Raw genomic sequence first — 14,028 nt, 5'->3', positions numbered from 1 at the left:
TATTATTATTGTATTGATAAATAAACATGTAAATGTTGACCCTCATTAGACTGTGCGACCATCACAAAGGAAAAAAAAAAACATGAACTACAGCATTTTTGATGACTCCTTATTTAAGTTAAAGGGTAATTTGTGGTTTCAAACTCAGTAGGCTTCTATTGTAGCTTCTACGTTTCTCAAATACTCCATTCATTGACGGTGCAGCTTATAATCCGAAGCACTTTATAGTGCAGAAAATACGGTAAGCGACGCAGGATATTTTCCCGAAACATAATCCATCCATTCACACGTTCATATTGTACGTATTGAATTCCCCAGTACCGCCTTGTGAAATTCATTTATCAACCTGTTGCTCAGTTCTATTCACGCACCCTCTTATAGACCTTGCAACGTCCACACTTGTTGATAGCCTCCCACTTTTCACACTTGGCCATCCTTGTCTGTTAGATATCTCAGCGTTATTTTTCATCCTTGGTGTTTTTTTCATCTCAATTGAAAAGCTTCAAGCCTCCATCTTTGTACTCATTTTCGATCACCTCTTTTGCAACGCTTGCTCCCTTCCCATACCATCGAATCCGCCATTAACCAACACCATTAAGACATCCACAACAATCATCTTCGCCCCGAGTGCCAGCCCCCAATTTTTCCAGTATCCTACTGTGCTTCTAATTATGTTCAGTCATTCTTGATATTGTCTGTCTCTCTTCCTTGTCCTGTATTCCTAAATAAACTCCAGGGTTTTCTCTCTCTTTCAACCTGAAACTCTACTCTGCTTCTCCTCCATCGTTTCCCATGTATGTGATTTCTGAAATCTCCCTGTTTAGGTTTGCCCCGTCATACAAACATGTAAGCCAACCAACACCTCCCCTATATGCTATCTATTGATCACTCTTCACCGTTGTGTCTTCCGCGTTCCGGAATATGTCATATCCCCGTGGTGTGTCCATTGTTTAACGGCACAGCAATAAGAGATTGTGTCAATATGGAGTATGAAAGTGATGAAAAGCATAGCCAGACTGAAGCACTGCATGCTCCGAGCAGATCAGGAGAAGCTCAATTGAGCCAAATGGTGTCAATTAGTGGAGTCCGGAGTTTCAAAGCAAACACGGTGAAGCGGCATTTAGCTGTTACGCTGCATGCCAACGGAATAAGTGTGCCGTCTGAAGTGAAGTCAGCCCCACGTATAAATGCTTTTAAGTTCAGATTGAAAACAATTCCTTTTCCCAATTCTATTTGATGAAGGGCTTTTAAGCATTTTTAGTGGAAAATGGCAAGCTCTGGAGACGGGTACTCGTGCGCTGGCTTATTCGAAGGGAATAACTCACTCGAATTTAAATTGAGTTTGTAGTCTGATGTGACACCACCTGAGTTAAATCTGGTCAGCGTCGCAGGAGTAAACACAGAGAAATCAGAGATGTAGAGGAGCGAATCGTCAGGATAAAGAGGGACCTTTGTTCCAGCCTCTTTCTCAAAATACCTGAAATGCGAGGGGCACTACAAAGCGCAACGGAGAGCGGCACTCGATAGTTCAGGCAAACAGAAGGGGACTCATGGGACAATCTTGGCGAATGGAGCGACAAAGAGAAAAGTATGCTGACTGGGTAGTGTTTCGTCCTCATTGAGGCTGGAGGGGATGAATACGGCGGTTTCACCCATCTGTCAAAGTTCTTGTCAAAGCCAAAGCTCTCTTCTCTAAATTGTAAAATAGATACCTCCACGTGATCAAAGACGCTTTCTGCACCAAGTGATATGTCAGCTTCTGGCAGAGAGAGGTCGAGCGGTGATGATAAATTGTATTAAAAAGGCACCTTAAGTTTAAAAAAAAAAAAGGGGAGGCCTATCGGTTATAAATACATGACATTGGCGAAGACATGATTTTTGGCCAGTGGGGAGAGCAAGCATGGGGGTCTTTGTTCTTTTTAAGGATAAGAGAGATGGAAGCTTGATTCAGTGTTGGGGTGAATGAAGACACACAAATGATGAATTAAAGGTAAGTCATAGAACGGCGACTAATTTGTTTTGAAATTTTCCAGAAAATTCACCAGCAACCAATGTGGTGGCAACTGAAAGTTCATCGTCGGTAAATGCTATTTCTAATTTTCAACTGTGAGACGATCCCTCTCGCCTTCTTTACACTATTGAACGTTTCCCAGTGCTCCCTTCCGCGTAGAATAACGACTAACCTGGTGTTCAGCTTTGTGTCATCTCAAATCACTTTTCAATCCACCGCAACTGTAAACTAAGTGTTACTTCCATTTTAAATTGAACATAAAATTGCCCTCCACCATTTCAGAATCTGCCCTCAATGTTCGCCCTCACCAGCCCCAATAAATAAATAAATAATTCCTTTTTAACATGCTGGAACACGTTTTTCAAAGATGTCCTTGAAGGCATCATGAACAGTCGCTATGCAGATAATCAATCACACAGGCAGCCAATGAGATACACCTACAGTTTACGAAAAAAATAAATACAAAATAAAAAAATAATAATAATAGCAAACGAGCCTCTAAAAGCCTTGCAAACCTTGCAAGCATTTTGCCAAACACGCCGTGTACGTTGCGTAAAACTGTCACGTGAAGGCATGATGTGTAATGTGTCATTACGATGGTGAAAAGACCACTGAGAGGGAGCCATTGGACTCCGAGGAGTATCATCATGTCAGAAAGTACAAAGTGCAATCAGTGAGGCTGTCATTTTTCAGTTTTATTTTTCTCTCGTGGCAAAACAATAGTGTGAATCAGAATGATTATATGTGATGCAGTTCATTTTGTTACCAATAACGTGGCTATCTTGATCGCTCGGTATTTTAATGCTAGAAACAAAGCCACTCTTTTGTTTTCCTCTCCGAATCAGTGCTCATTGCTTGCCTTGGAAATGCAGTTTATAAAAAAATAGATATATTTGTATATTTGTGTCTTATTTTCACTGAAAGCACAAAGACAACTTGTCTGCTTTAATGGAGTGCTAAGGCAATCAGAAATTATTCATACTCGAGATGCTAAAATCAAAGGAATTGGACTTGACAGGACTAAAATACTCATTTGAACAGTTCAAAACGTTTTCACTTTTTCATTTGATCTACAATATGGTTACTCGCATGGAGTTTGTTTTACTGATTTTTTTTGATGGTCTGTTTTGCCAATGTGCATTTTTTAATATGCTTTACATAATGATAATCATAGGGCGGCCCAGTGGTCCACTGGTTAGTTTGTCAACCTCACAGTGCACAGGTACCGGGTTCAATTCCAGCTCCGGCCTCCCTGTGTGGAGTTTGCATGTTCTTCCCGGGCCTGCGTGGGTTTTCTCTCGGTAGTCTGGTTTCCTCCCACATTCCAAAAACATGCATGGTAGGTTAATTGATCACTCTAAAATTGTCCCTGGGTGCGATTGGGAACGGGAATGGTTATTTGTCTCTGTGTGCCCTGCGATTGGCTGGCGACCGGTTCAGGGTTTCCCCTGCCTACTGGCCGAAGACAGCTGGGATAGGCTCCAGCACGCCCCGCGACCCTTGTGAGGATTAAGTGGATCGGAAAATGGATGGATGGATGATGATAATCATTTAATTATCTTACTACTTGTGCTTTACTCTGGTGTGTTGATACACCCAAAATTTTGAATGTTTCTTTTTTTCCAGTTACGCCCCAATCCAGCATCACCATGATGAAACTTTATACTTTCTTCTTCCTTTCAAGTTGGCGGTTGAATCTCTTTTTTGAAAGGCAAGTCAATTCAACTGAAATGAACCGAAGCACAACAGAGAAGATTTGCTCTCCTGCCGCACACTTTTTAAGGCTTGCCAAATGATTAAAAAAATGACATCGAAAGAGTGTTCCCATGCTACTTAAGGTGGTCATAATCAATGTCTGGGTCATGGCCCTGTGTCACTGCCCGCAATATAGCCTGGAAAAATGTACAGGTAATTTAAAAGAAGAATGGGCCGTGACAGTGTTTCATTGCAGACAATAGCATGCACCACATTCATAAACCTAGCAGGAAACCTGCAAAATATTGAACGATCGAGTCAGTTCATTGTGTCAAAGCTCTGAAAGAACTCAAAGTACAGTTGCCCAAACCGGGCGAGCAATATATATGAAAAAAAAAAAAAAAACCCGAATCTGTTAATGTCAAAAAGGAGCAGAGGTGAAACAAACCAAATGATAGACAGTAAAGACCAAAGGCAGGGTGGCTATCAGGAATCTCTGGAAAATAGTTTGATTTTCCCGAACGGATTTCTGGGTCGGTTGTGGACATCGTTATTTCTGTGTGCATACATTTACTAGAGTAATGATAAGAAAGCAGATCAGAGGTGCAGGGTTCATATCCAGGCTCTGGGCTTCCTGTGTGGAGTTTGCATGTTCTCCCCTACATGGGTTTTCTCCGGGTACTCCGGTTTCCTCCCACACTCCAAAAAACATGCGTGGCAGGTTAATGGAATACTCTAAATTGTCCTTAGGTGTGAGTGTGAGTGTGAGCGCGTCTTGATTCTGTGATCTAAATTAACCATAAGTCAAAATGAAAAAAGTCATAGAGGATTTACTGTCTGCTGACCCATGTTGCCGATAAACCCAGTTTACCTGTGACAAGGAGCCTTCCAGTTGTACTGGACATGCCAAATCGATTCCGAGCGAAGCACGTATAGCTGCCTGCGTCGGACTTGCTCACGTTGGCAAGCCTCAGCGTTCCATCTGGTGAAAGGGTGATCCTAGAAGAGCCCAATGACACACACAGCAGTTTTGGAGCCAACATTAATTAATGCCGAGTGATTCTATCATGACGTGAAGTTAAGAGTCCCGACTGGGGTCCGAAATCTGAGCCCGGTCAATGAGCACTTCGCATGTGACTGAATTAGCTTTATTTGCTGTTAATGTTTCAACGGGGAATTTAATTGAATCCTCTAAAAGAGAGAGTGTCTTCAAGGTTATCCATCTGATGCATACATTGATCTCAAACACTAAATAAACATGAGCACTTCAGTACTTACCTGTTATTGGTGAGAATAGGAAGGTTCCCTTTCTTCCATAAAATGCTTGCCAAGGGATATGCTTGAGGTTTACACTCCAGTGTCACTGTACTTCCTACCTTGGCCTTAAGCAAAGCTCTGAGGACAGTCCCGGTGAAGTCCGGAGGAGAGGCTGATAAAAAAAAAAAAAAAAAAAAAAAGTCAACTTCATAAAACGACTCTGGAAAGCCAAGAACAGCATTGGAACCTCGATACAGCAGTGGTGCAGTTTGGAATTCAGTCAAAATGTTCGACACAATGATGCCCCAAAAGTTAAAACAGGTCATTCTAACTTTCACTGTGACTTCAGAAAATTTTGTAGGACTTTAGCTTAGTGAGAATCTAAAGGATTCAACCCACGTGTGTGCTTTGTTTTGTTATTATGCCACCACAGAAGGGTAGAAAAAAACTGTGATGACAACCACAGAACAAGATATCAGACTTGCGTAAGAAGGTGTCCGGCTCCCCTGGACTGCAGTTTAGTTATACATACAAATCAATCGTATTTTTTCTTTTTTTTTTTTCTGACAGCTAACAATTCTGAGTGTCATTTTCTTAAACTTTGTGTCTTCAAAGTGTGAGTAAATTGACTTTATTTTATGTTCCAGTGGATCACTGCATAAAGTACCGTATTTTACGCACGATAAGGCACACCTAAACGCATTCCATCTTCTCAAAAGCCGACAGCGCACCTTAAAATCTGATGCACCTTATTTATGGATCATTATTCTGAGTTCTTGGACGTAGGTGATACTTTGTTTTCCTTTGATATAAAAGTACCTATCTGGCTGTACAACAGCTTTTTTGATAAGACAAACACAACATAAAAACAAAAGAAATTCAGAAGAGTTACCTGCAAGTCGTAGTAAAAGGAGGTGATTTCGGAGCTTGAGTGGTTATAAACATGCGTGATCCTGGTGGGGTAGTTCAGGTCAGCATAGAAGAATTGCAGATGTTGTCCTAGACTGTTCCGAGCTGCCACTCGTCTACCCAGACCATCGTAACGGTACTGGATGGTCCAACTAGCGGCTTTACTGTAGACCCGAACAAGAAGACCTAGCAAAATCAACAGGCAAAATAACATTAGATTTAAAGTGAAAGATGCCGTGTGTAAATTTAGAAGCATCACATTATGCCAGGAGGGTCCAAATGGACATCATGGTAAAACCGTATTATTGGTACATGGACTTTTTAAAATTAAGGTTATGATTCAAACAACACAGTACGGATTTGAGAAAAAAAAAAAAAAAAAAAAAAAAAGTCAACTTCATAAAACGACTCTGGAAAGCCAAGAACAGCATTGGAACCTCGATACAGCAGTGGTGCAGTTTGGAATTCAGTCAAAATGTTCGACACAATGATGCCCCAAAAGTTAAAACAGGTCATTCTAACTTTCACTGTGACTTCAGAAAATTTTGTAGGACTTTAGCTTAGTGAGAATCTAAAGGATTCAACCCACGTGTGTGCTTTGTTTTGTTATTATGCCACCACAGAAGGGTAGAAAAAAACTGTGATGACAACCACAGAACAAGATATCAGACTTGCGTAAGAAGGTGTCCGGCTCCCCTGGACTGCAGTTTAGTTATACATACAAATCAATCGTATTTTTTCTTTTTTTTTTTTCTGACAGCTAACAATTCTGAGTGTCATTTTCTTAAACTTTGTGTCTTCAAAGTGTGAGTAAATTGACTTTATTTTATGTTCCAGTGGATCACTGCATAAAGTACCGTATTTTACGCACGATAAGGCACACCTAAACGCATTCCATCTTCTCAAAAGCCGACAGCGCACCTTAAAATCTGATGCACCTTATTTATGGATCATTATTCTGAGTTCTTGGACGTAGTATTTTAAATGTTCTGTAAAGTGCTTTGTTTTAGGTGTGGCAGTTGTGAAAGCATTATATAATTAAAGCTGTATTGTATTCCCTTTAGCGTAGCTCCATCTAGTGGATGCATGACGTAACCTCAGCCACTATTGTAGCTTCTATTCTATGCGCCATATAATGCGGTGCGCCCTACATATGAAAACAGTTGTAAGATAGGCCATTCATTGAAGGCGCGCCTTCTACACCTTATAGTGCGGAAAATACGGTAAATCTTTTTAAAAGCCATGTTTAAGTGAATAAATCTTTTATAACGGGGACAGTCTGAATTAAATCACTTTGTTATTTTATATGAGGATAATTTGTGTACATTAGAAAAACTTGGAAGTCAGTCGGCGTCACAGAAAGGGTGCGTTCAACTTCTGAGGGCTCACTGTGGGCTGCCACAAATGATTATTTTGCCAGTCACGATTGTAGTCGCGATAACTTGACTCATCCCGATCATATGTAAAAGGAAGCATATCACACCAGCAGGCAACTACTCATACATAACCATCATTATCTGACCGCTTGAACTCGGTCATGTTCTCGATGTGCAAATTAAAAATTCAGTAGGCTGCACTAATATGCATAATTTAGAAGTGTTAAATTGGTCTACAAAATAAAAATGAGACAACCACCTGAAATGATTAAAAAAAACACACACACACACACACACACACACACACACAAATGCTTAAATATTAGAAGGAATGTGTGTTTCATTATGTATTAGTGTTGAGGCGTCGTGGCAAACATCATATTTTGTTACTTTGAATGTTCCCGTTTCGGAGTTGTTCTTTCGGCATCACTGGGGCCATACAGAAGCTGTGTTTTTGGGTGTCAATAAACACGAGTTCACTAAGTAAGGCCTCCATAATTCATAGTAAAAGTATTAACGTTGCCAAACAAGACACCATAATAAAACGTACATCAAACACACACTTGTATGTGCTCAGGTAGCTTCCAGACATGACTGTCCCAATGTCAAAAATGGAAAGAGGCACCAGCCACAACCAATGTTAATAACATAGTAATATACATCTATATATTTCATAATATTTATGAAAAGTAACAAACCAACAAAAATTGAGAAAACATTAATTGTCTTTAACGTCGATATAGTCGTGATTAGTCAACAAATCTTGGCAGCCCTAATGGGTATGAAATGAAATCCTTTGTCATCTTTTCAATGGACTTCAAAAAAAAAAAAAATCAAAGGGTTCGTCGAGCAAATTATTAGTGTTACACCTCAAACAATCATATTGTGGCATTTCTGTTCTCATTTGGCAGGTAAATATCGGAAGCTATATTTTAAATGTGTTTGACCTCCACTAAAACATCCTGACTGACCCCATTATCCGCTAAGCCGGACAACCTTTTCGAATGTCAGTAAAATGACCTTTAAAATTCTGGAGCAATGATTTGATGATTTAAGGGAGAGATAAATGCCACCCTACCTAAAACCATTAGTTCGGCAGCAAAATATATAATGCTGTGCTCGTTCTCGGCCACGCACTGGTACATTCCGGCATCGGAAAGCGTTAGCACGGACACAGAGAGAGCGCCGTCCTTCACAAGGATCCTATCCTGTGAGAGATGAAAGAAAGTAATTATTGGCTGACACTTAAGATAGCCTTTGCTTTGCTCGGCGGGCTCTGGCAAATCTTAATAGGCATCGGATTGGGCCTGGATCAATACTGGATTAACAAATAAGAAATACTGTATATCAATCCAGGTGGAAACCACATTTGTGCAAGCCAAAACACAGCCCACCAAACTCTCACCATCACGTAAAGCACGATTCATAGTTCGCAAACCGGGTCCGGCTTCCGGCAGCTTCGCTCACTGAAATATTAGCGTGGAAATATTCAACAGTGTGGTTTCGTGAAAGAAGTCTCGTTCGCAGAAATGCATTCAGAGCAACGTTCATCTGAGGTCATCGGCGCTTTTCACTTGACCGCAACACCAATACTGTTTCTATTTTCAGAAAACACTTCAAAAACAAATGAGAATAGAACCAAAAGTAAAATACGGTACATTTTCACCAATGTAGTGGTTCACGTGTCCACGCAGGCAGCATGCGTTCAATTCCCACCCAGTGACGGTGTGAATAATGTGGGTGCAAATTGTTGTCTGTCCCTGCGTGTGCGTTGTGCTCGCCTGGCGATCAGTCTTGTATGCTGTCCGCCTTCCTTCCAGAGCCAGCTGGGGTAGCCCCCCCTGAACATGACAAGAGGTATTGAAAAATGGATGGGGTGATAATATAAATACAGAGGGTGGAGCAAAAAAAAAAGAAAAAAGAAATGACATAATATTGTCATCATTTAACCCTTTCAGGGACAGCGGTCGCTACAGTGGACAGTTTATCGTCTCATCAGGTTACAGGTTATCATGATTGGTGCATGAAAGGGTGAACAAGGCCAATGCCTTAAATGATCTTAAATTTTACCGAGATGTGTAAAAGCTAAATAAATTGAGCGTTAGTTTTTTTCTTCATGGCGCAGCAAAAACATTGACTCGGGATTAAAAAAAAAAAAAAAAAGTATTTTGTATGTTAGAATATCCTTGAGCACAATTAAACAAGAGCGTGCACAGAAATTCAATAAAATACGAATTTTAAAAAAGCTCTGATTGGATTTGGACATGGCGCACAAAATTCACAGAGGAAGGCTGTCTCTGAAGGGCAAAGTCATACTGCCGTCACGTACTGTGTTGCTGTCATTTTGAAGAAGAAATATTGTATCTTTCTATATGAAGTCAATCACACGTATTTTGCCGACTGCATCCAATTACTCAGACATTGAGATTTGAAAACCCCTCTGCAATGCTGACACTCAACATCATGTAATGAGACACATTGTTCAATGAATGCCTCACCAAACTATGTCGGCTTATGCATTGTTTCGATCCGAGTTTCCCCGTTTCTGTTGGTTCCGTCTTCCTGCGCGGCTGTGACTGTTCTATAATTGGCCAACATGACTGTTCATGCAATCACCGGAAAGTCCGACATGTCAGTCATGATAGCATAATCGCATCACCACTAATAGTTGGTTGCGTCAGACTTGCACTGCAACCCTACCTGAACCACAACCACGACGTGGGCTTTCTTTCTGGCTGCACTCAATGAAAATGAGCAGGAAAAGGGCAGAGGGTGTAGAGAAGATGAAACGGTGGAATCTACTTTGACAAAAAATCTATCTGGATGAAACGGCGGCCCGGTGGACCAGTGGTTAGCGCGTCGATCTCACAGTGCAGAGATACTGTCACGTAGCGAGGTGGTGGTGGACCCCAAAAAGCAGGCAGGAGGGAGGAGCAGGGTGTACTTGAAAGATTGTATTAAAACTCAGAGAAAATGAAATCCAAAACAAACAAAGTCCAAAGTATCAAACAAAACACATGACTGAAGATAAAACATAACACTGACCAAAATATGACTGAAACAAACATGACAGCAAACAAACATGACAGTAGCACAAAGCAACAATGACCCGACCATGATTGCTCGGGCTGGGAGTCCCTTTAAAGCCACTAATTACCTAATGACCAACAGGTGTGCAGCTGCAGGGAGAGCCCTACAGTGCCACCTGTTGGTCCCAAACCGAATCATGACAGATACAGGGTTCGATTCCGGTTCTGGCCTTCCTGTGTGGAGTTTGCATGTTCTCCGCGTGCCTGCGTGGGTTTTCTCCGGGTACTCCGGTTTCCTCCCACATTCCAAAAAAATGCAGGGCAGGTTAATGGAACACTTTAAATTGTCCCGAGGTGTGAGTGTGAGTGTGAATGGTTGTTCGTCTCTGTGTGATCTGCGATTGGCTGCCAAACAGTTCAGGGTGTCCCCTGCCTACTGCCCGAAGACAGCTGGGTTAGGCTCCAGCACCCCCCGCGACCCTCGTGAGGATAAGCGGATCGGAAAATGAATGAATGAATGAATGAATATCTGGATGAAGAAATAAAACGGAGTAAATTCAACACATTTTTTTTCAGTGTAGCATACAGAACCCCCCAAATATTCGCGAAAGCCAGGGACCAAGCCCAGTCGTGAATAGCAAAAGCCCCCCCAAAAACCTGCAGATAATTGAAGCCCCACTAAACACCTTCTAATTGCCAATGCTGATCATTTTGCTTCTGATGATCTGCCCGGCGAGCATCCTTTCATATTTGCTTACGCCGTAAATACCTCAAAAGGCATCCAGTCTTTAGGATAAAACTACACGTCCACTTGAAATATCAGACAGATTGTGTTGAGGTCAATCTCATTAAATAAGGCCGACAGTCAGGCGTTATTCGACACGCATCAATAAATCTCCGCACCGCGAAAGACAATCAAGCAAAAAGCTGTGGTTCTCGCAGAAGGCTTACATGGACTGTGGCAAGGTGTATTTCAAACCAGATTAAGCTCGCTGTCCCTTAATCAAGCCGGTCTTAAATATGCGCCATTAATAATGAAGAGCTGCGAGTGACTCCATTCAGATGAAATGGAGCAACCTCCGTCGGGACCGCGGCGCTGCACTCTGTGTGATCTGCCAAGGTAGGCGGGGAACCGTGTCTCTTCGCTCTGTGACATGTTTACGCTCTCCTTCCATCCAACCATGAATTGCACTTGGAAAAGCGGCAATGAGTTTGACGGTGGGAAATAAAGGGGGGCGGGTGGGGAATCGGATGAGTTGAAGGGGGAGATTAAGTCTTGAGAATAAAACAGCAGTGAAGACAAGAGGCACATTTTACCCTGGAGAGAAGCGGCTGGCCGTTCTTCAGCCACGTGTAAATAGGTTTGGGTTTGCCGCTGGCCCGGCACTCCCAGTCCAAAGTGTCCTCTATGGCCAAGGCTGTGTCCTTCATGGTCTGAATCCACTGAGGCTTGGCTGAGGGAACACAAACACCAGGCCGAGATATTTGGATGGGGCAAAAATGGTGTCACCGCATTGAAAACAGGTCATGTCAGCGCATGCTCAGATCGAGCGTGCCCATCCCGCAGTTTTTTTTTTGTTAGCTCTTACACAGTTTTAGGCTTTTCGTTCATTTCCTCGGACACAATATTGGAAAAACTCACTTTGGTCAAATCCAATATCACATCAAGTACAATTTTATTGCACTCTCAATTTCACAGGCAAACGTATGCCGCCCAAAATTAAACAGTAATAACTAGCATTAAAGGAAAGCCAGCAGTGCTTATTTTATGAGAATATTGCAATGCTTAGTTCAGACTGCATCAGTGAAAACGGGTTTTAGTCGTGTACGATCATTAAATGACCAAATTATAATTCTTCACCGTATGGTAACCAGGCCCTATTAAAAAAAAAATAAGCAAGCCAATTGCATATGCAGATTTGGATTCTTTGATGAATCTATTGATATGCATGAGACTAAAATTAGTTTTGAAAAATTGTCAGAATGTGCGCATCCCCTTAGAAGGTAAGTAAAGTTACCATAGAAAGCCAGCAGTCCCGCAGCGGTATTCTTGCCCATCTTATTCTCAACCACACACTCATATCCTCCCGTGTCTTCCTGCTGGAAGCTGGGGATCTCCAGCACTGCGTTGGCGTACTTCATTTTGACTTTGCTGGGGAACGGAACTCCATTAGCCCTCTTCCAAGTGATCTCGGGGACAGGACTGCGAGGAGACAGCACATGTTCTCATTTCAAGTTTCATTGAAAGTTTGAGATTGTTGAGTGAACAGAAGCCGTCAACAAAATAAATCTTTTTCAGACCCCGTCAAGGTTTAAAATGCGACCTTTTAAGAAATATAATTGCCACAGTAACTTTTCTTTATCCACTAGTTTCTCATTCCAACGGCAAGGGATTGAAAACAGGCGTTGAGGAATCCAGCTTACTTCCCCAGAGCGAAACACTCCAGCGTAACTGTTGATCCTTTTGCGGCGGGTACATTGTCTGGGAAATTAACTTCTATTTTTGGCTCGTATTCACCCATCACTCCTATGAAGAGAAAGCACAAGATCTCATTCTTACGTTATTCATGACTTACAAGCAATATGATACGAATTAGGGGCTGTAAAAGCAAGACAAGAACAAAAAAAAAGAAAAAAAAACATGGATGTCCATAATGTAAAGAAAAAAAAAATCCGTTGAAAGCATGCACAACAATGTCATGTGGAATAATTTAAATCTTGTCTTGAGTGGAATTGATTTTGAATGCTGAACAGCGTGTCTATTTTAAACTTACGACCGAATTGAAGACATGTACTGTGCAATGAGTGGAAAGTAACTGGTCGAGCCACTGGAACACTCAATGTAATGGTTCAGTGATGTATGGCTTATGTTTAATTCATTTCAAAGCCAATCTTTAGTCACTATTTTTGTGAAAGTGCACCAGAAGAGAACGAGGCCTGGAAATTCACCAGGGAGAGCTTTTAAAGTGAGCCCATTGTTTTGTTGCCCTGATGGTGTCGGCACTTGGTGATTCAACCGAAGTGCCAAACAACTGCAGAAACACAAAAAGCTCTCAATTTCGAAAAACGTGGCAAAGGAATGACACCAATTTTATTTTCTCACCATCCGTCCTGAGGATGAGCGATGTAGGCGAGCTGTGAACTTTGCCCTTCGTGACGCTGTTCATCACGACACAAGTGTAGTTGCCCACGTCGGACGGCTCCACCTTGGCGATGTAAAGGTTTCCTGTCTGCTGAGAGACGAAGCGGCGATTGTCTTGCTGGACGAAGTACGGGTATTCGTTAAACACCCATGCATATGTAAGATCTGCGACAGGAGGGGAGACGTTGGCCACGATGCAACATGTTTTTTGGGGAGCTCATGTCTTCCGATGATTTGTTTTCGAACCTCCTGAGGACGTGGGCGTTCCGCAGAGCAACACCACTCCTTGTCCCTCTCGAACGGACACGGCGCTTCTGGTGTGGACTTTGAAATGATCCAAGTCTGTGGTGGGAGAGAAGACAAAAGGGACATGATGACAGGAGCTGACATACAGACTGAGGATGAGCGGAACAGAGACAGGGTAAAAGCTTTGAGCGGCACACCGACACAAATCCATTAGAAAGGATTGTTGGGGGAATTGCACTTCAGCCACGCCTGAGCAACACAGAAAGAGGGAGAGTGACACAGATAGACACACTAAAGACACTCCAACTGAAAACTTAAAATGCCCTCCTAAAATTGGAACCGAGAGCTAATACGGAGATCTGA

The 14,028-nt window shown here is 42.1% G+C and overlaps 1 protein-coding gene across 1 annotated transcript in view; it reads right to left on the bottom strand.

Moving 5' to 3' along the window:
• The window catches only part of LOC109526659 (contactin-3-like), a 64,923-nt gene that overhangs the window by 25,343 nt on the left and 25,552 nt on the right, over positions 1-14,028 (bottom strand). Inside the window, exons 5-12 of the mRNA XM_019888084.1 lie at positions 13,666-13,761; positions 13,381-13,584; positions 12,702-12,804; positions 12,296-12,480; positions 11,595-11,731; positions 8,327-8,456; positions 4,985-5,135; positions 4,578-4,705 (exon numbers count right to left, since the gene is read on the bottom strand). Of these exons, the coding sequence (XP_019743643.1) occupies positions 4,578-4,705; positions 4,985-5,135; positions 8,327-8,456; positions 11,595-11,731; positions 12,296-12,480; positions 12,702-12,804; positions 13,381-13,584; positions 13,666-13,761 (1,134 nt within the window). The remainder of the gene's footprint in view (positions 1-4,577; positions 4,706-4,984; positions 5,136-8,326; positions 8,457-11,594; positions 11,732-12,295; positions 12,481-12,701; positions 12,805-13,380; positions 13,585-13,665; positions 13,762-14,028) is intronic.

The sequence above is a fragment of the Hippocampus comes genome, unplaced genomic scaffold (assembly GCF_001891065.2).
Source record: "Hippocampus comes isolate QL1 unplaced genomic scaffold, H_comes_QL1_v1.1 scaffold14, whole genome shotgun sequence".
NCBI classification, from domain to species: Eukaryota; Metazoa; Chordata; class Actinopteri; order Syngnathiformes; family Syngnathidae; genus Hippocampus; species Hippocampus comes.
Note: the sequence above shows the minus strand (reverse complement) of the source record. Positions and strands in the feature narration are given on the sequence as shown.